Source organism: Centrocercus urophasianus, unplaced genomic scaffold, assembly GCF_019232065.1.
Source record: "Centrocercus urophasianus isolate 14NV4802_14NV808 unplaced genomic scaffold, USGS_Curo_1.0 seq_38, whole genome shotgun sequence".
In the NCBI taxonomy this organism is placed as follows: domain Eukaryota; kingdom Metazoa; phylum Chordata; class Aves; order Galliformes; family Phasianidae; genus Centrocercus; species Centrocercus urophasianus.
Window position 1 is genome coordinate 1,720,292 of NW_024884955.1, and position 23,701 is coordinate 1,743,992.

At 46.2% G+C, this 23,701-nt stretch overlaps 1 protein-coding gene across 3 annotated transcripts in view; it reads right to left on the minus strand.

The window, feature by feature from the left end:
• Nucleotides 1-23,701, minus strand: part of COL20A1 (collagen type XX alpha 1 chain) — a 46,563-nt gene that overhangs the window by 15,827 nt on the left and 7,035 nt on the right. For 2 of the 3 annotated variants that reach the window (XM_042832309.1, XM_042832310.1), the window contains exons 3-22: nt 22,375-22,485; nt 21,010-21,153; nt 20,423-20,581; nt 20,105-20,299; nt 18,808-18,963; nt 17,971-18,090; nt 17,645-17,809; nt 16,535-16,699; nt 15,038-15,210; nt 14,243-14,372; nt 13,601-13,746; nt 12,215-12,338; nt 11,661-11,800; nt 11,360-11,489; nt 10,739-10,881; nt 9,419-9,551; nt 5,387-5,529; nt 4,650-4,779; nt 4,306-4,362; nt 1,689-1,727 (exon numbers count right to left, since the gene is read on the minus strand). In XM_042832309.1, coding sequence (XP_042688243.1) covers nt 1,689-1,727; nt 4,306-4,362; nt 4,650-4,779; nt 5,387-5,529; nt 9,419-9,551; nt 10,739-10,881; nt 11,360-11,489; nt 11,661-11,800; nt 12,215-12,338; nt 13,601-13,746; nt 14,243-14,372; nt 15,038-15,210; nt 16,535-16,699; nt 17,645-17,809; nt 17,971-18,090; nt 18,808-18,963; nt 20,105-20,299; nt 20,423-20,581; nt 21,010-21,153; nt 22,375-22,485 — 2,703 coding nt within the window. The remainder of the gene's footprint in view (nt 1-1,688; nt 1,728-4,305; nt 4,363-4,649; nt 4,780-5,386; nt 5,530-9,418; nt 9,552-10,738; nt 10,882-11,359; nt 11,490-11,660; nt 11,801-12,214; nt 12,339-13,600; nt 13,747-14,242; nt 14,373-15,037; nt 15,211-16,534; nt 16,700-17,644; nt 17,810-17,970; nt 18,091-18,807; nt 18,964-20,104; nt 20,300-20,422; nt 20,582-21,009; nt 21,154-22,374; nt 22,486-23,701) is intronic. The other variant, XM_042832311.1, reaches the window with a different exon arrangement.

The following is a 23,701-nucleotide window of genomic DNA, read 5'->3' on the forward strand; positions in this document are numbered from 1 at the left end:
ATGGAGACCTCAGCAGGAGAAAAAAACATAGGAACATAGATATCAGCAAAGCTGCACAGACTCTGTATAAAACTGGATTATATTCCACAAGCAGCAGCTAAAGGCAATAGTTTGCATCTGGATCATCCACTGCTGCAATCGCCTCTTGGAGAGATATAGTAAAGCTGAAGACTTCCATAACTTTGTTTTCAAATCTCCAGAATGAAAAACGAGTGAGAAATTTTGTGATTCTGTAATTACTCAAAAAAAAAAAAAAAAAAAAAAAAAAACCACCCAACAAACAAACAAACAAACAAACAAACAAAAACCATCCCAAAATCACGTTCATTTCAAGGAGATGCAAAAATATTATCTTTAAAAGACATGGAATCTGTCCAGTGATTGCTGGCAGGAGGAATCATTTCTGCTCTGAAATGCCTTATATGTAAGAGTCAGAAATACTGGGGAAGGACTTTAAAATACAAGCATTTCCATTCCTCTCTATTTCCATGAGGCACTCAGAGGTTGGCTCGGCTTATGCGATCTACAAAGAGAGGCTCTTCCCTGACATCTCTGACATCGCCTGTTCAGCTCATGCAACTTCATCTCACTTTCATGGCTCATCATTAAAGCTCTGAGTCATTTTCTCATTTCAGTTTTCTATTTGGTAAGACAAGATCTTGAAATTGGGTTCTTTTCTTTTTCCACTTTATCTCAGTTTGCAGCAGCCCGGGTTGAAGGAGATAGCTCATGCTTCAGTAAATGAAGGGATACAACTTCACTATGATGTAGTCCTATCAGTTTGGATTCCCTCATCCCTTCACCATTTACTGTAATCTGCAGTTGTTTGGCTTGAATGGTTATTTTGCATAGAGGTTTGTCCAGAGAACAGTTGTTTTCATTGCCCAACATACTAGGGAGTTTTCCAAAAGAAATGACCCACTTTTGAGCCATTTATCTGCAACATGGGGCTCCTGGCACTAGGATTCCATTATAGCATGCATGAAACACAATGGTGTAAAGACTGACAACAAAGCTCAATTCACAATTATAACCATATTGTAACCTAACAGCATTATTCTCTTCAGTAACCTGTGTGTCAGATGCAAACCATTACAGCTCAGTCTCCCAGTGCACCTTTTCCTGTCTGCCCCATTTGGTCCCATCCCACTGCACGCATTTTTCTTTGTATATTCACTGGAGCAAGGAAGCAAGCAGGCTGTCCCATGCCTCAAGTAAGTGCCCTAAGCAACACATTCATCCTCTGCCTTGCACCTAGTGGACAATTATTCACATAAAGGCAGATTGCTCAAGCAGCACAGACAGACTCACGCAATAACAGCCCAAACTCTGATGAGAAGAGCAACTGCTCTGGGTGCAGGCGAGGACAAGGGTCAAGCCTATGGCTCAGCAACCCTTGAACCCCTGTTGTCCATACTGTATGAATACACTCCAGCCATTCCAAGTTGGGGCCATAGCTCTCTCTCTTCTCCCTCAGCTTGAAAAGTGGTCTTCAGTGTCAGTGTTTGAAGGGTCTCAGGTCTTACCTGATATAGACTGTTTCCCTATTTCATTCTCAGACTTTTCCCCTTCCCCTCAGGGCAGGGAAAGAATTCCACCTTGCTCAGCTGTTGTATATTTCTCGAAAAAAAGCCAAGATGAGACACTGTTTGCACATTCCCAGCAAAGGTTTAGGTATGATACTGTACCTCGTACGGAGCCTGCAGAAGAGCTGATGGGGGGACAGGCTGTGGGAATGGAACAGAAGGGGAAAAAATGAGGGAAGAAAGGGAGTAGGGGATTAGTAAAGCAAAATTGATGCAGTTCCTATGGGCTGAGCAATGGAAAACACAGCAAAACACAGTGAGTATTGTAATATTATACAGCTTAAGTCACAGTCTGGCCTGAACCTTGTTCAGATAAACGGAGAGAGGGAGAGAATTTATGTTTATGCTAACATAAAAGTTCTTCCTTGTCTTATTCATCACAAAAAAATAAAATACCGTCTTTCATCATCAAACATCCTCATGATCACTTTCTTTTCACTGAATCATCTGTCACCTGGTGATATGAAACACAAGGGAACATCATTTTCTTCAAGCTTCTTTTTGGAAGCAGTCATAAAAAACACTGTTTTTTTAAATGGTGCTTTTACTGAAACATGCACCTTAGTAGCCTGAAAAATAAATAAGCATATCTTCATTCTAAATATTGCACATAAAACTCAAAAGACAACAAAAACTCAGGCATCAACCTGATTTTTTTTTTAAAATAGCTAGAAAGGGAGTAAAGATGCAGTGCTGCACATGAGCAGTGATGTGGCTTTTGTATGGCATATGACCAGGCTTTGACTTATTGCAACATTCCTGTTACATTTCTCCATTTGTATGACAGTTTTTTGCTCTTCTTCGCACTTGAGAAACACAAATTGTGTTTTGGCAAAGTTTTGCAGGTCCTTTGCCAGAAACTCACTTGATGAATCCTTTAGCCACAAGGCAGAAAGCAGCATCAGGGGGTGGTGGGGAGAACGGGCTGCAATGAGAGGCACCATGGTTATGAGCACTCCCATGTAACTGGCTCAAGTAAGGGGGTGCTTTAGAAAGCAGCACATGAATGCTATTTTCAATTATGTACTGCCATTTAAATCCCAGGTCATGGCTGCCAGATGGAGCTGGGACAAAGGAGATGCTTGATGCAAAATGAGACATGTCCCTGAAAATCAAGGACACTTGACAAGATGGGCTATTTCATAAGTGATTTTCTAGGTCACCAGTAAAATAGAATCCAATAGATCATTACTGAGGCTTCATTATAACTTTTATATTTCTATTCTTGCATCAGTGTCAGTTCACACCTCAGGAGAAATGCAGGGCTTACAACTGTTTGACTTCTCTAACAACAGAGGGGTGTCATCCTCCACATGGCAGCTGAGCTTCCTAAGTCATTCAACACAATTATTCATAGTCAAGTCATATGCAAAAAGAAAAGGCACCCAAAGCAACGATGGTCATATGACTGCTAAAGCCTACAAGCAGTCTACATCTACAAGCCATACCTCTGCTCCTTGCCTTCCCCTTACACAAACAGAACAGATTTTCAAACGCAAAGCATTGCTGAGAAACGAAGTATGATGAAGAAAACATAATTCCCTCCAACATCACACTGACAGGCTGCAGTCCTGCCTGTTTGCCAGGTATCCAGCTTCCTTGCTGGGGGGTCAGGAAGACCCCTTCTAACCTCCCTCCCAGCACTCTCACTGCTCACAGCTCTTTGATCTGGCAATGCTCAGCTTACACAGAGCATCTCAGAGTCAGGGTGAAGGATCCCTGTCAGTGACAGCCTGCATTTTGCTTTGAAGATTTTTCCCAGGCCTCCCAGCATAGGATTCCTGCCGTCTTGTTGTTCTCTTTGCTTTGTGCTTCTCTCCCCAGGTCCCAGAGGAAAGCAGTTACTGTACAACATCCCCTCCCACAACAGCTCAGACCACTTCCCTCAGCAACGTGACTGCTTATTAAAATCAGATTTTTTTACTGCAACAGTTTTCCCAACATTATTACATATCATCTCCACTCCTTCAAATAATTCATTTTATGAAACACATAGAATTTAATATTTCTCCTGTTATCTTTTCAGCTATTATAGCCATACACGCTACATTTTCCATCAGCCTTATGGGGGGATTGTTTTCCAGCTGAAGGTTCACAGGACTGTTCCTCTGTGATCTGCACACCTGCACATTTCCTCAATAAGCCATAGAAAATTGTGTCTGATATTTTCTTTGCCGGGTACATTCTAAAACATACTCATCTAATCTGCTTTGTTCTCCCTTCTTGGCTTCTCTCAACAAACTTTAAAGCTGAGGTTTTGTTTGGAATCATTTCACATAGACAGGAAAAGGCATTAATGCCACAATACATGTATTCTAATATTTGCTTCTTAGCAGCTTCTTATAACCCTGCTAATTCAACATTTCTCCTTAATCCACTTAATATTTTGCTTTGTACCAGCTAGGAGAACATATGCTCATTAAATTTAATAAGGGACTTTACAAGGAACTTTAATTTAAAACATGTCATCGTTCTCTTTGCTCCATTTTGGTCAAGATATGCAGAAACCCTTTAAATATCCTACCAGACTCTCTACTGAGTGAGTCTGCTTTTAAGGCTACGTGGTTCCAGGCTCTCCTTGGACAGATTCTCAGGACCCAGAGGCATCTGTCAAGAAGAGACATACCCACTGCTGCCTGTGATCAGGGATCCACACTGTGCTATTTGTTACTGGGGAAAAATAAAATACTAATGCCAGACATTATAGGAGATGATTTACCTTCTGTCTTAGATGGAACAAATCCTCGTATTGAAGGCAGTTTAGACATCACAGGAGCTGCAAGAGAAAGCAGCGTGTGCGTGAGCTCTGCTGCTCAGAACAGTGACACTTGGCTCAAGACTCGTATGGTCACCAACCCTTCTCATTCATCCTGGAATTATACATGGGACGGGCAGAAACTGGGGCAGGATTTTCCCTTTTCCAGGCTTTTTGCAATTTGCTGAGCAAAACCTTGGCCACAGCCACAGCTCAGCGCAAGAAGGGCAGTGCTTTCCCTGGAGAGGTTACACCAAGCCTGATAGATGATAGCTGATGAAGCTGCATGTACTGATGGATGCACTCACCCGTCCGACCCGTTGCAGTTGTGCTCTCGCTCTCTCCTGTGTAGTGGACAGCAGAAACTGCCACCTTGTAGGCTCGATCGGGCAGCAGCGGCTGCAAGGTCACACTGCTGCTTTTCCCAGAAGCCATGATCTACAGCAGGATGGAAAATAGAAAACAACCCAGAGGTTGGCTTTTATCCACACCCTGGGGCTGCTCTGAGGATTTCTAGCAGTGAGTTCCAGGGCAGCATCCCCACTGGTTAGGGAATGATAAAAGGAAACTGTGGAAGCCTGACTACGCACTGCCAACAGAACTATTGTGTTCAGGGAAGGAGTGTTTTCTTAAGTAAAGACCTTAATGTACCCCTTGTAGATGGGTGAAAAGATCCTTAAAATGTGGTCACCAGTCTGGGTTGCTGTGGCAAATGTTCAATGTAAAAGGTTAATTGTTAACCTGTCAAATCAGGTGGGCAGTAGAGTTACCCTCTACCACTCTGCCTCTTGGAATTCCCCACTCTATTTCAGGGAGAGGAGAAAGCTGTGTTATTTGCAGCTTTGATGGACACCGATAAATGAATCAGAAGGAAGCCTGAATCAGAAGGAAGTCTTCACAGCACACTGATAGCAAGTCAAAGGAAGAAATTTGGTTTTGTTCTCATGCAAACTAATTCTTTATAGAGAAAACCTATTGGAGTGAACAGCACGCTGTTAGCCATGAAACAGTCCCTCTGTCCCACCTGCCAAAGAGCTGAACTTACTGTTTGCTGGGTGCTGGGGTCAGAAACAGGACTGTAGGTGATTCTGTAGTGCTGTATGCGGCCCTCGGGGGGCTTCCAATGGATCTGGAGGCTGGTGGGGCTCTCAGAGTCTATGAAGAGGTTGGTGGGTGGGCTCCGAGAAGCTGTGCAGGGATTAAATGGGAATAGCATTAAAGTCAGATAGTGAAGTCTGAAATCAGGGCCAGCAGCGCTTGCTTCCATGTCCTTTCCCCAGTGCTTTGTTAATGTGCTGTAAACAGGGCCTGGAGCAGAAGCAGCCACCTTAGGGACCAGGCAGGGGAGAAAATAGAGTCTGGAGGAATGAGGATGAGTACTGCCTGAGACAACATGGTACAGCTCAAGCATTCAGTAATTCAAAGCCTAGGTCCTGGGGGAAAAAAAGAATATTTGGTGGAGAGTCCTGGAGGCATGAGGAAAAAAACGATCCTTTGGATGCATCATGGACAAACACAAGATACCCTTCAGAAAGACCAAATTGTTCTTGTATTTCATCAAAGACCTGAAGACACGCTGGAGAAAAGGCTTGATTGCTGGTTAAGCCTGGATCAAAGCTAATGCATCATCATTTCTACTATTTCTCAGCTTGGCCTTTGCTTTAAAATTATCCTTTAAAGAAAAAAATCACACAGAGCAGCCAGCACACAGCAGTTTGTCTAACACTTCTCACTCAGCACCCACAGCCCCAGGAAAAGATCATGCACAAAGCCTGAGCTGCTCCCCTGTTCCTGGCCCTGCACCACAGTGGATGGATGGATCCCAAATGGGTGACAGCCTGAGCTGTGGTCAGCAAGAACAGGGTTTGTCAGAGACCAAAACAGAGTGTATCTTAATTACATAAATGCATTTCTTCCCTGGAATACCACTGTGTAGCAAGCTGGACCTGGCAACAGAGATAGTTACAGAGCAACTTCTCTGAGCAGGGGCTGAGGATTATTAAGAGAAAGGCAGAGGGAGCTGAATCCATCCGCTTTCAAACAAAACAGGTTGAAAATTAGGGAAGAAAGTTCAGCCCATGGCAATGATGGAAAAAAATATGACCTCTATAATCACTGCAGGTGGGTATTGTGATGGAGAGTTATGGGAGTCACATACGGGAGTATGGGGTCACCACTCCAAGAGCTTATTTCTAAGTAGTTTCTTGCTCTGTATAAATATCTGGCCTTGAATCTTCACTGGTGTGAAGACAAAGAGGTTTTGAGAGTGAAAAGTAGGCTTTTTTTCTTCTTCTTCTTCAGAAGACACTACAAATGATGGGCAAGTCCGAAGGACAGCCAAGGACACACAACCAGGCTATGAAGTTTCTATTCTGCAGTTTTACCTGCAGTGCAAACAAGCTCTTCTGCCCACCCAGCAAAGACTGAGGTGACCTTAGAGCACATGTTGAATGAAGATTATTTGCATCTTCATTGATCCTCCTTCCCTTTTCTGGACAAAACGAGCCTACTTTTACTGAAGCTGAACCAAGTTTTTGCAGAGCTGAATCAGGCTGGAGGCTGTTGCTGTGCATCACCACAAGGTAAAGAAGAGAAGAAAACAAGTGTGGGAGGAAAAGTCATTTCAACATTGCTATTCTTAGTGCTGTGCCATACATCTGCATCTTTGCTGTCTGCACTGGCTATTTCATTCAGCTGATGTAAGCGGTGACTGTTTAAATGAACAAAAGGAAAGTTAAGTGAAGTCTTCCAAATTGAGTTTGTTCTGGAAAGCCCCCCGGGCTGGGCACAGTCTGACAGCATGGATGTGACAGCCAGGGGAAAGGTCACCTCCCGGAGCTGCCCATGTGGGGTGGAAGCATCTTTGACACCTAGGGCACCATCTGCGCTTCTGTTACTTCCTGTTCCTCTGCAGGGGGAATCCTGGGCTACTTGTTTTCAGGTCTAGCCAGAATCACAGACTAAATTCCAAGTAAAAGTACAGCTCTGGAGTCTGCTCCATCACAACACCCATCTGCAGTGACTGTACAAGTTATAGTTGTTCCCTTGGTACCACGGGTTGAAGTTTCTTCCCTAAATTTCAACCCCTTTTGTTTGCAGTGTGAGCTCACAGAGGAGCAGGAGGAAGAATGTGCAGACACTTCTGGCACAGCTCTGCTGGAGGAATGGGACACGTAAGCGCTCTGTAATCCACTTCAGCACAGAATCAGCCCAGGAGGCTCAGCCCAGCGTTAGCAGCACTCCCACCAAACTGCCCTCTTGCTCTTTGTGCTGCAGAGGATGAGGTGCACTCACACAGGGGCAGAAAGATTCTGCTAAATAATGAATGCTACATAGCAGATACCACAGACAGAGGATCCCCCCCCTTTATCCTCCAGGACAAAACAAGTGACCTATTTTGTTTAAGCTCTTTTTCTTCTCTATAACAGAGAGGTCCCTACCAGCTTCTCAGCAAAAACAAAAGCAACCACTTCCAGTGTCTCCCAAGGACTCCTGCTCAGCAGCCAAGGGCTACTTCTCAGCAGCTTCCTCTCCCAGAGAGCATCCTGCACACTCCCACTAGTTGGGTGCAAGGTTTGTGTCCATCAGAAGTACCACAAGTCTTGTTTATTAATATGACAGATGAGCGCTGCATAGAGCCTTTAGTCAAGGACAAAGACTTTGTTATGCTAGATCATTTATAGGAACATAATGAGAGGAGAGTTCTTGACACAAATAAGCCTTGAATCTAAATATATCAGAGACAAGAAGGTATATCAGAACTGCAGGTAAGTACATGGTAACAAATTAGTTATCTGTGGGAAATACACCAACGTGCTGTTGCTCCTACTGTGCCTTCTGGTAAGTCTGCAGAGAAGGACTTGCTTAACTGTTCTGCTCAAAAAAATATCCCTAAACATCTTATTTTTTCTAGTCGAGACTAAGACTTGAGAAGAAGTGCTCCATTCATTGCAATGGTAGTGAGGGACTGGGTCCATGGAAGAGCATTACCAGCCCTCCTGTGTTACACAGCCCTGAGGACGGATGCCCATGCATCCCAGTGATGTGAAGGCTGATGTCCCTAATGCATCCCTGTTCCTGAACAAGAACAGCAGCTGACAAGCAGAAACCAATGCCAGCAAGGATTGGTTTGCTTGAATAAGCTGAGAAGAACACCATCACATGCCATTGGCAGTGGGTTGAAGAAGCAGCTTTGACATTTTGTACTTCAAGCTTTAAAACAGCAATTCGTTTTTCTGAAACCTCTAAACAGCTCTCATTTTTCTCACAGAGCTGTAGGATGCTTTCATTTTTTATTTGTTCTTGTTGGCATGCATCTCCTAGGTACTTGCCTGAGGTAGCTTTCTATAAACAAAAGTTGTTATTATTCATTATTAATAAAACCTGAGCTTCTCATTCCAGGATTGCCATTTACTCTGAGCTTCATCAGCTCAGCACCAGCCTGAAAGACTTCATTCTGCAAAGGAGGTTGAGAGCTGAGAGAAGGAAGAGAGGATTGCCACTACTGAATGAATTGTATTCCATTTGCTGCCAACAAAGCCATTATACAGGCAATATTAATTAAGAGGACCTCTGGGAGTACCGCTTTTTAACCTCATATCCTGCCTGGACAAAGCAAGATTTAGATAATGCCTCCACGCAGAGTCTGCCTGAAGGATTCTCTGTTATTTTTGCAAGTGCCCTCAGATGAAGCACAGCTCAGCAATGATGTAGCTGGAGAAACCCACACCTTCCTTAGCAGACAATATTTTACTAACAGGAAATATTCATTAGGCAGCACAGTGACATATTCAGCTCAACACCCAACAAAAAGCCCATGCACTCACATCGATACATGCTACAAAAGGAGAAAGAAATGTACCACCCAGTTCATACTTGCCCAGTATATTTTCATCAGGAGAAATTCAGAATATTAGTATGGGAGCCTAAATATCTCCAGCCACATTTAGATATCCAGGTCTGGGTTTTCATAGCTGCAGATGACCAGATCTGAGCTCCTGCCTTGTGCCTGGGTCTGAGGCATCCTGCACCCTCTTTGTTTTCACTAGGCTGTAGAGACAGAGAGCTGATCACTTACTGGTTCTGTGCTGAATGGAAACCGTGTCACTTCGAGCACCATCTTTGTAGTAGGCCCAGATGGATATTTTGTAGTCTGTGTTCTTCTGCAATCCAGGCAGGATAGCAGTTGCCACATTTCCAGCGATGGAGAGCTGAAGCAGGGCAAGAAATGAGTCAGTTGAATTCCCAGGCTTCCCTAAGCTAGTTCATGCCATCCCAGTGTCTGGCTCACAGACTGCCTGCAGGCACAAATGAGTTAGCACAGGGCTGTGACTCTTGTGGGTTGCACAAATCCAAGCAAAGGCAAATTTCCAGCCCTAATGAATGCAGAGTGGATGCCCATTGCTAGCCAGTTGTACTTAACAGCTACTTCTGTCCCACAACATAGAGTCTCTGGTACAAGGCGGTCTGCCTGCTATGAGCATGAAATATCTCTGCTCAGTTCCCATCTTTTAGATATATGGTGCATAGAACCTCCAATATATCCCTATTCCAGCCTAAATGTGAAGGGCAGTGGGGGTATTCACTGTGAAAACAGGGGCTTGGGATCGAAGAGGTCACCTGGTCCATCCCTACTTCTACTGCATCAGCTCTGATTGTGATCAATCTTCTCTGGTTCTTAAGACCTCATCCTTCCTGAGGAGTACTGTCCCCACAGCAGTCAGGACTTACCACCACTACAAATACCTGACTACTGTGCTTATCTTTTCCACGACTACTTGACATTGTGGGCCAGTGATTCTCTGCAACCCCAGATCTTTTTCTACTGAATCGCTTCTTAGCTGTTTGTTCTACATCCTGTATACCTGTCTTTAATTATTCCTACCTAAGCTTAATACTTTGTTTGTCCCTATTGAATTTCATCCTTGAGTTTTTCCAGAGCACTTCTGCAATCTTCCCAGAGCCTGCAGGACTCCAAACCTGCTATCCTGCTGTCCCTCCTGCTTTCAGCATTCAAGGTGACTACAGCACTCAGCAGAGACAGTGTGGGATAGATCCCGTCTTAGTGCTGAAGGTCCTGAGTGCATGAACCCAAGCTGAACTGCAACTCTGCCACTCTTGCAGGTTAGCACAGAGCCGCCATAGAATCATTAAGGTTGGAAAGACCGCTAAGATCATTAAGTAGGACCAACAGCCCATTGCCACCATGCCAACTAAACCACGTCAGTGCCACATCTTCCCTCTTCCTGAACACCTCCAGGGACAGTGACTGCACCACCTCCCCTGAGCAGCCCATTCCAAGGTCTGATCATTCTTTTTGAGAATAAATTTTTCCTAATACCCAACCAGTATCCATCCAGCAGACACAAACCCAACCCGGCTGTACGTGGGTCCGTACCTCCTGAGGCTTCTCTCCACCAGCTGTGCTCCACTTGATCTGATAGACAACCACATCAGAGGCAGCGACAGCTTCCCAGTGCAGCCGGAGGCTGTTCTCAGAGAGCTCAGAAACCTTCAGCGCCCGCGGCGTGGGGACCTTCACTGAGGGATGCAGGAGGACAACGAGCTGAAGCCCTGACAGCGCCTTGTCAGAGCTGACGTGGGGAGCAGATGGTTGGGAAGCAGAGCATCGGCCAGGCAGCTGTCTGAGATCAGTCTGTCTTTCACTTCTTCCGATCCAAATGGCAACAGCCATTAGGACAGAGAGGAGAACGCTGTTTTCAAAACCCTAATTAAGGAGGATTATTTCATTTGTGGAGAGGGTATGTATCACTCTGATACTGCAAAGGGGAGAAGGCTCCCAAGGACACAGAGGTCAGCAGTATGTAGTTTGCTTTCTTCCTTTATTGCTTCACCTCTATTATTAACATAACAGAGTGGGGCATATTCCAACAGTCACCAGTTTTGTACAGGGATCTTGGCCATAAGCTGCTGGGACCAGCACTGAAAACATCTCAGTTTAGGCACACGCAGGACAGTTTGGTCAATAGGAAAGAAACCATTTCCACTGCCTACTTACAAGTGGTGACGTTGCCAGTGATTGGAAAGGAGTCACCCTCATCATACACAGATCGGACACTGATGAAGTACTGGGTGAGGGAGGACAGTGGTCTCAGGACAGTGGACACTGCAGTGCCAAGAACCTCAACCTGCAATGGAACGGGATGAGTTGGGAGAAAAGAACATGGAGACAGCTGCAGATCCCTTCGCACATCCCTCAGAAGTGCCCATTTCAGAGATAACACTCCCTTCATGCACCAGAGAGAACAGGGCAGTGTATGACCTCCCAGCTCTCCCTCCAGCAGCCCCTGAGGACTCACCTCCCCAGTGTTGCTCCCTCTGCTAGACACGTAGGTGACACGATGACCTTTCACTGCCAGTGTTGCTGGCTCCCAGCTGACCCGCACGGATGAGTGGCTGAGCTCTGAGAAGCTCAGGTACCTGGGAGGGCTCAAGGCCACTGCAACACAGTGAGTGACAGCACTCAGGGTTTGAAAGGCTGCACCAAAGCAACGCTGCTTGTTGCCTCCTGCTACTTGCGAGTGACTCCATCTTGAACTAGAAGACTCAAAATGATTCCCATTCTGTGGTATGTCATGGAATGCTATCTGCGCTTTAGGTGAAGAAATGGCCAAGAAATTCCTCCTTTCTCCCCAGACAAAAAGATCTTAAGGAACAGTCCCTTTAGGAGTCCTCTTTTAACAGGGGGAATCACTGCTTCACAGCTCACCAGGAGATTAGAGACCATCTTAGGGACCAGTATTAAGAAAAAGCAGGATTTACAAGCCACAGGCACAATACAAGAAACCCCTAACTTATTTAATCTCTCCCCCCTTGAGTGTTTAAAAACAACTTAACCAACAGCAGCACTTACAGGTGGTTTCCTGGATGCTGGCTGGATCACTGGCATCTTCCCCATACAACGCATACACTGCAATGGAGTACTCAGTGTTGGGTGACAGCCTGTCCAGAAGGACCTCGGGCTCAGCCACCTTCATCTGTCACAGGAGAAATTCAGGGAGACATTTCAGTTCTGGGTACCTCTCAGTCCTGGGGAACACTTCAGTTCTAGGACACCCTTCCATTCTGGGCTGCCCTCTAATATCCACTCGGACATGTGCTTTGCACTGTCAGAGCTTCTCTGCCTCCCTCCCTCCCCAGGGGACACCAAGTACATTGAGGGCTCACATCCATTTCTCCTCCCAGGGCCTGCAGAGGTGTATCTCTCATACAGAGGTGATACTATTATTCTGGGTTGGATCAGGGTACCTGAAGTAAGTTCAAACATGACATTTTTTGTAAGGAAAATATTGAGATTTTCCTGGGAAATACATTATAATGAAAAGATGAGTATGGATGTAAAAAGCAGAGTGGCTTCCACTATTGCAAATACAAAGCTAGGGGTTGATTTCTGATAGTAGGATGCAAAAAATATGTATTCTTGGTGAAAATTCCCCCAAAAGAAAGGCAACAGAGCAGGAAGCATAGTTCTCTCCCATTTCCAACTATTCTACAGCACTCAGTGGAGAGAGGAGTGTGTACAGAGTGCAGCATCCCTGTGTCACACAGCGAGAGGGGATGGAAGGGGCTTCAAGAAAGCAAGGTTTTATGTGAGATGGTGAGCCTCCTTTCCTCTATGGCCTGGGAAGGTTGCATGAGAGCTGCCTGCTGCAAGCAGGGCCATAGCAGCCGGGCTGCTGCCACCTGCCGCTAACACTGCACAGCACAGCCCTCCCTGCACAGCCTGCTTGCTGCAGGGACCCAGCGACTTCCAGGAGTCTGCATGCAGCAAAGCCAGAGATTTGTAAAAGGCTGGGAACACTGTAATGCTGGCACTTCTGACGACTCATTAAAGTGTTCATATTTTGAGTGTTTACTTTAAAATGTTCATATTGTGAACTTCACCTTAGAAGTTTGTAAGGATTTTCCACTCGTCTGGCATTGCTTTATTTTTTATACACTGCCACAGTTCTCTTTTTAGAGGTCAGTGAAAGCTGCCCTAACAAATTTTCAGTCAGCATTTGAAGATAAGCAAAGCAAACATATTTCTGTGCAGTCTCAAGGATGCAGAAGTGATTCTTGAGGCTGCAGAGGTGTGAACTCAGCCACTGGGCTGCCAAAGGTTTCTGTGCTTCAGGTCTGCTCTGTATGGTATTGTCAGAACTCAACCCCACACAGAGAGACAGGCACTGATTTTGGACTCTTTAACTGAGGAGAGACAAAGGAAAAGCAGTATTGCCACCATTCTCATGGAGCGTACCTCTGTTGTATCATCCTCTGCTCCATCGGGGGCTGCAGAGCAGAGCACCAGGTACTGCGTGGCTCCCTGGGCTGCCTTCCAGCTCAGCCTGATGCTGTTGTGGCTCAGCTCGGAGACACGCAGGGAGCGGGGGGCAGACAGAGGCACTGGGAGAGAAATGTGGCAGAAAGACACTTTCAGCAGGTCTGCAGCAGCTCCAGCCCCGGAGGAGAGTTGGCTTTACAACAAGCTGGGGGGGACCTGACCTGCATCTAACACAGCCACTTGTCAAGGAGTAGGATTAGTTCATTTACAGCCCAAGGGTGGAAAAGGGACAAGGGTTGTAGAAAATTTCTGTTTGGGGTGTGTTAGCAGGTTGAGCTCGGCACACTGGTGTCACTTGCAGAATGACATAGGTGGAATGGGACACTTGAGGATCTCTGGTCCAACCCTGATGAGCCAAATTAGAGGAGGTTACTCAGGCCCTTGTCCAACCAAGTTCTGAACATCTCCAGAGATGGAGAGATTTGCAGACAAACCTTCCGAACCAAAGGGAGGCGGAATATATAGTGCCAGGCTCCAGAATGAGGTGGTTGCAAAGGCAAGGCTATGTTCACCTCCCACAAACACACGTCAGAGGAATGTTCTCTACTCACGACATACATGTGGAGGTGACGCCTCTCAGCCCATCCCCAACAGCTGTGTCATAAATGGGAAACACCGACACCAGGTACTCTGTGTGCGAGGTCAGGTTGGAAAGCCACAGAGAGGAGACAGCTCCATCCAGAAGCACCTGAAATACAAAGGAACACAGTCAAGTCTGGGAAGTGTCAGCCACTCCACGGCAAAGGAAAAGCTGAAGCAGTCTTCCCTGGGAAGCATGGAGATAGCAGGCTGTAAGCATTCCTGCCCTTGAAGGATTGGATCTGTACAAGCACATAGCACAAGACCCCAGTCATGCTCTCACTGCAGTGAATGGGGCAGAACGCGATTCCATGATTGACAGTTTCAGTTGGAAGGGACCTGACTGATACTCAAGCCCAACTGTCTCACCACTTCAGGGCTAACCAAAAGTTGAAGTGTATAATTAAGGACAATCCAAGTGTTTGGATTTGCCTTTCTGATTCTATCTGTCACCAATGAGCATCCTTGAACACCTTTGTGTATCTGTGTGTGTTCTTTGAGGTGCCTTAGGGAGGGGATAACACTGTGCAAGAGAAAACTGCATGGGTATAACTTGCAGTAGTTCTAGCAACACAGTATTTACCCAATTTCCTCTTCTGCCTTGCCATCCTATCACCTTGTCACATTTGCACTCAGTGTTCAGTTTCATTCCTGGCTTTAGCTGGTGTCCTGTGCTCAATGCACTCCTACCCTCATCGCTCTGCATACCCAGGTCTGCCTGAATTCCCAGCCACTGACTGGAAGGCACTGCAGTGTCCAACAGGTACCTCTTACCTCCTTGGGAGTGCCGCCCTTCGATGGATTGTACACCACCCGGTATTTCTTTGGTGGACTCACAGGAGGACTCCAGGCCAAGTGCATGCTTTTAGAAGTCACAGCTGATATTTTAAGGTCTGTTGGGCTCAGCTGTGGACCTGTATTTGTAGGGATATCTTTCACAGTTCTACCTGGGAATTAAAAACGCGGTTACTTTCTTGTATTCAGATTCTCATGCCAAATATACTTCCTAGCTCATAAATACAACTGCCATTTTTTAAGTCAAATTGCAGTCTCCTTCCCTACAGAGCTGAGAAACGGTTCCAAACTGCTGTAAAATAAATAGTTAAGAACTGAGCAAACAGAGAACATAAATACTCCATTGAGAATAATTTCTGCATACTTCTGGTTGCTGAGAATATTCTTTTCAACAGAAATATGCATTTTTGCCTGCATCCAAAACACGACCCAGCTTTTTTTCAATTATGAAGATCTGTCAAAATGAACCAGAAGTTATTTTGGCTTCTTTTTCGATGCAACCATCTTTCTTTAGGCTAACCTGTACCTGTAAAAAGATGCCCAATTACATCAAACAGGTACAAATTAATAAGAACGAATCAAATTATGTCTACGTCTATCCACAGAGCATTAAAATAAATGTGTGCTTGAAAGTTTACTTTCCCATTCTCCCTAGGCAAGTCTGAGAGAAGAGAGAGACGGAAATGTGTACGTGATATTTCTCCTGAGGATCTAAGCTAACATCTGGAGTCGTTCTTCACTCTCTTGTACATCATGCAAACTGCCCTCCAGCAAAAAAAAACGAAAAGAAATCGAGTGTTTGGTTTTGATTTGAAGATGCCTTGGAGATTATATAAAGTGCAAGGAAAAAAAAGTGTTTAGATGCTTTGCTGTCTCCTCTTCCTACTTCCAGATTTCTTCCATACAACTACTATATTCTCAAATTAGCTCTTTTGTGCTGAATTCCTCCTGTTGATTGAAAGAAATGGAGAGAAAAAATGATTGCAACGCATTTTTCACACAGTAAAATAACAAAAATGTAGAATAGAAGCCTACAATGCTAGTTATTGCCATTAAATGATTTACAGCCACCAAAAGGTATCCAAGGCCCTGGTGAGGATGGCTGTTGCCCGTATTGGCAAGGATAAGAGCAGATACCTAAATCAAGAGCAAGAGAATAGAAACACCTGCAAGTCCCTCCACGGCTTGTTCACAACAGCAGGGAGTGAGACTGGAAGAGCTGCATCCAGAGAGTCTTGTAAACACCAAGATCACAGCTGAACCTGGCCAAAATGTTGGCAAGGACTATTTTCAGGCAGCAATAGCACTGAGCAAGGAGATCAGCACAGGAAAGAAGAGTCAGATGGTGCTAAGGAGGTGGTAGAGCTCATGAAGGGAAAGGTACAGGAAAGGATGTTGAGAAAGGAGATTTTTTGATGGCAAGGAAAGCTGATGTTAAGCAGGACGAAACTCATCATCACCAAGGTTTCACCTCACCTGCACTCTCCTTGCTGCTCCTCTCTTTGATCCTGCTGCAGAGGACCCGGGTGAGCCTGCCAACCAGGGAGCTGAGCAGGGGGAAGTCCAGCACGTTGTACACTGTGAGCTCCAGTGGCTCTGAGGCCACCTGCTTCAGCTCAGCCTCATCTGCGTTCTTCACCCCTACAGACAGCAGAGCACAGGGCTGAGGAAGCTCCTTTAGAGGACAACTTCTGCCTTCTGCTTGGATGTTGGTTGTGGGGATCAACAGCAGACAGCTGATTTTGTTTTCCAGTGCTAGCCTTTAGGCCATCTTAGCACTGCCCAGGTGAGGCAGGGGTCCTTCTCCCTTTCCTCTTGTGGTGAGAACTAAGGTGTCTTGGGATTAATTCAGTCTCAGGACCAAACAACACAACCTTCCTTTAGTAAGAAAGGGGAAGCACAGACCCCAGCTGGGACCCAACCTGCAAGTCATTTCAGCTGCACAGTCCAGCACACAGCTGAGGCTCAGCAGCTACACTCAGTCCATGAAAGAAATCCAAGTGATAGACAACTATGTACATACTTGTATGTAATAAAGCCTTGCTTGTGTGTTCCCGACTTAAATAAGCACATAAAGTGCTGGAGGTTGCAGTTTTAGGAGAGTGTTCTGCATAACTTTATTGTCTGTGCTTTACCCTTTAGCAGACTTGTGTAGTCATCGAGGACAGAGCTGCTTGAAATCATTTTTTGTCTCATTATTGCTACCAGACAGTAAAAAGCAGATAATGCTATTATTCAGAAAAACTGTAAGTTCTGAGAGACAGCAATTACAAGGTAATTACAAAATTCTCTTGCCTAATTCCACAGCAGAGAATACTATTCTCATGGCACAGTTTGCTGAGACTAGCAAAGGTCTTTATAGACAGACGGTGTAAAATCTCTTGAGAATGAGTGTTTTTTTCCTTAAGCTAACAAAATCTCATTTGAAGACACTACCTGTGCTTATTTTTCTTCTCAGCCCCACTGCAATACAGTCCTACTTACTACCTTAGCTTTACAGCTTCAGGATGTTCTTGTCCTCGTTGAGAGAACATAAGCTTCAGCATGAAGAGGGAAGGTAGGTTGGCTTGATGTCTGTGATCTTACCAATAGCAAATATCTCTATGCCCACGTTTTTCAAGGTCTGAGCTGCCAGGCTGGCGTCATCCTGGGATTTTCCATCAGTCAGGAGGATTACCAATTTCTCAGCTTCCAGTCGGGCACCAGCATCTGGCTTCAGATTTTGTTCCAGGACATGGGTGAGCGCCAGGCCTGGGGAGGAGAACAGATGGATGGTGAGCTACAGCCAACAGACTTTATCCTTTCTCCACCTTTATCCTTCCCTCATTCACTTTGTCCCCCAAGGAAGATGCTATCCCATTGGAACAACTTCCCCCAACGCAGCCTTGCTGTGATCTGAGAGATGGAGTTACCTGTGAAGGTGTTGCCACCCTTGTAGCGCAGGTTCCTCACTGCCTCCAGCACCTGGTCCCTCGTTGCATAAGCACTCAGATCCCACTCTGTGCGGGGATCGCTGCTGTACTGGGACAGCCCTGGGGAAGGCAAGAGCTATCGACACTGTGCGAGCCAAGGTAGGCTGCAAGAGGAGACCTGTTTTGAGGAGGAGGTGTTGGGCTTGTCATGGGCGGATGACACAAAGTAATGAATCGGAAAGGGAGTGAGCAGACCTGGCTCCTAACTCCACTTTTGGAGTGGTAGTAACCTCTGACTGGTGCTCTGAAGCATTTTAAGGTCTCAGAGTAATTCAAGAACAAACTAGCTAGCTGCAAGGTACAGGAAGGATTTACGTTGCCCTGTTTCACACACAGCCTAGCCAGTGCCATCCACTGGGTTTGGCATCCCTCAGAACTGGGTTCAGCATCCCTCAGAGCTGGAAGTGGCTCTGTTCTCAGCTGAGATCAAAGAAACCCCAGTGTGGCATTGCCAGCCCACCTTTGTGTCATACTCTGTAGGGTGAGCACCCCATCAGAGGGAGACAGCAAACTCCAAGCATATCTCAGCATCAATTGTGTGCTCCCCCAACACCCAGCCTGCTGCTGCTCACACATTGCTTTTGTTCACCATGCAGCTCTTTCCTACAGCCGCTAGAGGCCAGAGCTTGCTACCAGATGGGAAAGTTGTCAAGATCGATGCACAGAATCCAGCCAAAAGGAATAAAACTCCCTAGGGCAGCACGATAACACAGAAATAGAGACCAAGGTCCCTTCTGGAGGCATTTCCCAAGGTCAGGAAACAGGGAAGACTCCTACCTACTCTTATCTTGTCTTGGGCAATATTAAATGGGGAAATTAAAGCGCTCAGGAAGTCTTTAATGAGCTTGAAATTGTTGCGCCCAATGCTCCATGATCCATCCACAAGCAGGACAATATCAGTCATTGCAGACGTGTCACATTGGAACTGGTAACCTGTGGAGAAACAATGTTTGATATGGAGAGAAGCAATTGCAAAGGAGGAAAAATATTTCATTTTTAAGATGAGAAGCAAGTCTGCAGTGTAAAGCCCTGGACCATCTGCCAGCCCGACACATCCCAGCATCTTGGGAAAACCACATGGCTAAGGGCAACATAACTCACTATCAAGAAACTGAGCAGTGAGTAGCAACCTTTCTGTGAAGAAAGTGTTAAACCCATTGGGAAGTGCGTGCCTAGGCCAAGCATTGCTCTCTGCAGGCTGTCAGCTCCATTACATCTCAGCCCCAGCCCTTTCTTCCCTTTAATCGAGCCTAAGTCTCCAAAAGAATTGCAGGTGATCGCTTAATAACATTCCATTGTGAGATCCCCTGTGGGCTATAATTATTTCCTGGTGTTATATTGAATCCAATCTCTCTGCAAAAATCTTCATCACAGATACATAAGAACTGCCTTTCTCTCCACCTCAGGCACTCAGCTTAACAGAGGATAAGATGGGGCATGTTGATGATTGAATGCATCTTCACTAAATATTTTTCAGATGCAGAATTTTCCATCTTTGTTAGAGGGAAATAGATAGTACCATCCAACTGCACTGAGATGCAAACAGGTCAGTCTCCTATCTCTTCTCATAACTATGAATTTCTACTGTTATCAAGGGACCAAAGAGGGATGTTCTAGCCAAGCCCTTCCCACCACTTCAAAAGTACTGTGAGCCATTCAGTCGGAGGATCTAAAGTTTCAGCAAGGATCAGTTAGCTGGGAAATGTGAAGAACAAGACCAGGATGCCAGCGTGTGCTGGAGAATGATAACCTGTACGGGTCAGTCTGGAGCAGGAAGAGGTGGTAACATGCATAGAGAGAACAGTGGGAAATCAATTCATTAAAAAACTCTTTCCTCTTGTAAAGGAATTTTTGTCTTAGCTCCAGTTTTCCTTTATATCTGTAATGCTTTGCAGAACTCCAAACTCTTTGGGTGATCCTTGGCAGCTCTCCAAAGCATGATCTAGCAAATAAGAGCAGCAGCAGCACTCATGCTCCCTAGGTGACAGAGAGACAGCTAGAAGGATTGTGTTTAGCAATCGCTAGAGAAAACAGTGGGGGAGAGAGAGCAGGACACGCTTGAAGCAGCTCTCACCTCTCCTCAGTGAATCCCTTGTGGGTTTTTCTTTTCCTAGAGACTCTCGCTCCACGTTTGCAGTGGTACGCTGGGATGACTTTGTGGTTGGTGATGGTGTTTGTGTCACACCAACACTGGGCTGGCTCCTCGTGGTTTCTCCTGAGCCCTTGGGCTGAGTCCCTTTGTGCCTTTTCTTTTCAGCTCTGTCCTTTGCTGTGCTCCAAACAGAAAAAGAATACATTTTCCCTTCCTATGTTACTGCCTTGAAGATTACATTTCCATCGCTCATATGTGCGCATAGCAAGGCAGCGGCCCCAGGACACTCCGTGCACCCACCTGGATGTGTCAGGATGGTGCTCAAGGGTGGTGGAGCTGTCTCCATCCCCAGGCTCTGCTCAACTGTTGAGCTGCCCGCAGAGGTGAGATTCTTTCCTGGTGCAGCTCCTGCGTTCCTTCGGTTATTTCTAGTCTGGGATGCATTTTTAAGGTCCTCTACTATAGAAATCACAAATACAAGAAGGAGTCAATCCAGATGGGTCTGTGAGTCATGGTCCAACCTTTATCCCATCAGTATTCATCATCACCACTCTCCAAGCTTCCAACAAAAAAGTAATGGGCTTCAGTACAGTCTATGGGGACACTGAATGTAATGTAATACAATAAGGGCGTCTCAGATTGCCCAGGGAGGAGGTGCATGCCCCATGTCTGGAGGCACTCACGGTCAGGCTGGACAGGGCTTTGAGCACTGATGGAGCTGTGGATGCTCCTGTTCACTGCAGGGGAGTTGGTCCAAATGGCTTTTAAAGGTCTCTTCCAATTCAAATGAATTCTTGATTCTACTATTTATCTGCCAGAGGATGAGCTCTGAGGAGTCACATCTCCAAGAGCCCTCAGAATGGTAAAATGTTGATCTTTTTACTTACTCACAAATTTCCTCTTGGCGAATAAGGCTTCCTGGGAGCCATTGAGCACATAGACCTGCAGTGTGTATTCCTTGGTAGGGCTCAGCCCCCCCACCGTGGCTTTGGGAGTCTTTGTTTTCAGCATGACTTCTTGCTCCGAGTCCCCTGAGGTGGGATGAAGCCACAGTTCAGAAACTGTTAGAGCTTACATTTAAGCTGACAATAGCAGAAATACCACCGAAATATAGAGAATGTCTGTCTGGGGACCTCAATCAATTCTAATTTAATTTTTAATTCTGTAGATCTCTGCTTTCAGAGCTGAGAAAGTCTTTTAAAAAGCCCTGATACATGCTCCAAATGGAAAACAAGTTCCCACCTAGCACTAGTGTGACTCCCACTGACTTCTCAAAGAACAGCTGACAGAAAGGCCAGATCCCAGAGGGTGAAGGTTGGGCAAACACCACTTATGGAAACATCAAACCAAGTGATGTCCTTGAGGTCATTCGTGACAAAGTGAGGAAGTGCTCCGATATCTCCAGAGTTCTGTCCTGGCCCTTGGGACTCATTGTACTTAATGCAGTCGTTTTTGCTGTGTTCCCTCTGCAAACCTCATCTCTCCCTAACAGAAGCTGTCCTCTGCACAGCAAGGAGCAGATAAAGCAAGGCAGCTCTGCAAAACCACAGCTAAATACTGCACCGTGTCTCTGTTACGAGGGGTGGAATGGAGAAACTTTGAACCAGAAGAACAAAGCAAAGGAAGGGAAGCAAAGCAGCTCCCTAAAATCATCTGAGTAAGAAAGGTGTGTGAGCCTTTATATGTGGGAATGGATGCATTTCTGATCTTGTCACCCTTAGGGCTGGAAACGGAGCTCCAGCCCACACACGGGGAAAGCCTCAGGCGTGCTCAACGCGAGGATTCCCCACGTTCCTGGGATGCCCATCGCTCCCTGGCAGGGGAGGAATGAGAAACCTCCAGCACCGGCTGGGCAAACAGCTGGGGGCTGAGCTAAAAGCAGGCAGATGGGCACAAGCTAAGGTTGCACCCGGATGCTGCTCCCCCATGAGGACGCAGTGCCCTTCCTGCAGTGCCTGTCTGGAGTCAGAAGTCGAGGAGAGCTGGAGCTCATCCAGGGCAGGGAGCCACGGGCTGAGCATCCCCATGTATGGGGCCAAGGACATCCCGTCCCTGAGGATGAGACAAACAGGACCCCTGCAGTGACAGAGTTATAACCATTGCTCCGTGAACTTGTTTTCTGTCTTCCTCTCCACTCTGGGCAAACATTCAATGGTGCAGACAAGGAGAAAGAGCATCCAGCAAACACCCAGCGCCACACAGAAGCTGGGGGCCCATCCCTCACTCAGAGCAATCTGCTGGGTAGCACATACCTGCCATAGGCTTTACCCGCACTTTGTAGCCATTGATGTTTCCTTCGGTTTCTTTCCATTTCATCTGGAGCCTGTCTTCTGAAAGGACTGTGAGTTTCAGCCGGCCTGACCCTGAGGAGGAGGAGAGGTGCCCATCCCACTGTGGGTGCAATTCCTCCCTCTGCACACACTCACACATGCATGAAACCCCCCACGTGCTACGTCTACTAAAGACACAGGGACAGCTGCAGTGCAAATGGAACCTTCATCATCCCATACAAACACTCAGCATCCCCTGACATTGCACAGCCACTCCTGCTGCCCCTGGACCAGGAAACCCATCGCTGCAAATCCACCTTCCATCCTATGCTAAGGGGCAGCTTCTCTGGGTGAGCCCTCACTACGTGCTACTGCAAATGAGGAAAACAGCAAAGCAGTCAGAGTTCCTCTGTGCTCTTCTCACACTACAAGTCTTTACTAGGAACCTTCATGGCATGTGTGTGGTTTCAGCAAGGGTTTTGGTGCAGATGTCTGAAATAGAAGGGAAGGGAATAGATACTGGGAGTCAATGAGGCTCTACAGTGAACTTAGGCTGCTGAAAAATACAGAAATTCCCCAGGATACGAATGCCACCCTTATGCAGAAAGACTGTTTAGGAGGAAGCTCCAGGGATCAGCTGGGTTTAGAGAGGAAAGAAAAAAAAAGAAAGAGAGAAAAGGAGAGAAAACCTGACAAAGTGTAACTAACACCTCCTGGCAGGACCGTAACTCACGGGCACCAGCTTGCACTGGGATCAGTGAACTGCAGGGATCAGTGAACTGAAACGACAAATCCTGATGAAAAAAATAGTATCAGACAAGGAGGTAAAAAGAAGAAAGAGCACATTCTCTTATCAGCTCCAGATTTCTCAGAGATCTTTTAAAGCCCTGCTAAATGTCTCACCCATGTGTCAGTCTCTGAATCAGAGATCCCTCAGGGAAATACAGTCACACTGTCATACAAATGTCACTGTATGAAACATTCCCACTTGACTAGCTGTAGGGTGGCAACTCAGCAGATTTGTCTCCCCTCTTCCCTGCTCCTGCACCTACAGCTGTCTTTCCAGCAGGCTCCTTCATGTGCAATGAGCAACTGCCTCCTTTGTCTGCACAGTAATAATATATGCCTTCAAATGCCCACCTCGTTGGCAGCTGTTACCAATCTCTTGCTAATGGCCTCACATTGTGCCAGGGGAGAGTCAGGATGGATGTTAGGAAACATTTATTCCTAGAAAGAGCTGTGATGCAGCGGCACGGTTGCCCAGGGGGTGGTGGGGTCACTGTCCCTGGAGGTGTCCCAGAGCTGTGAG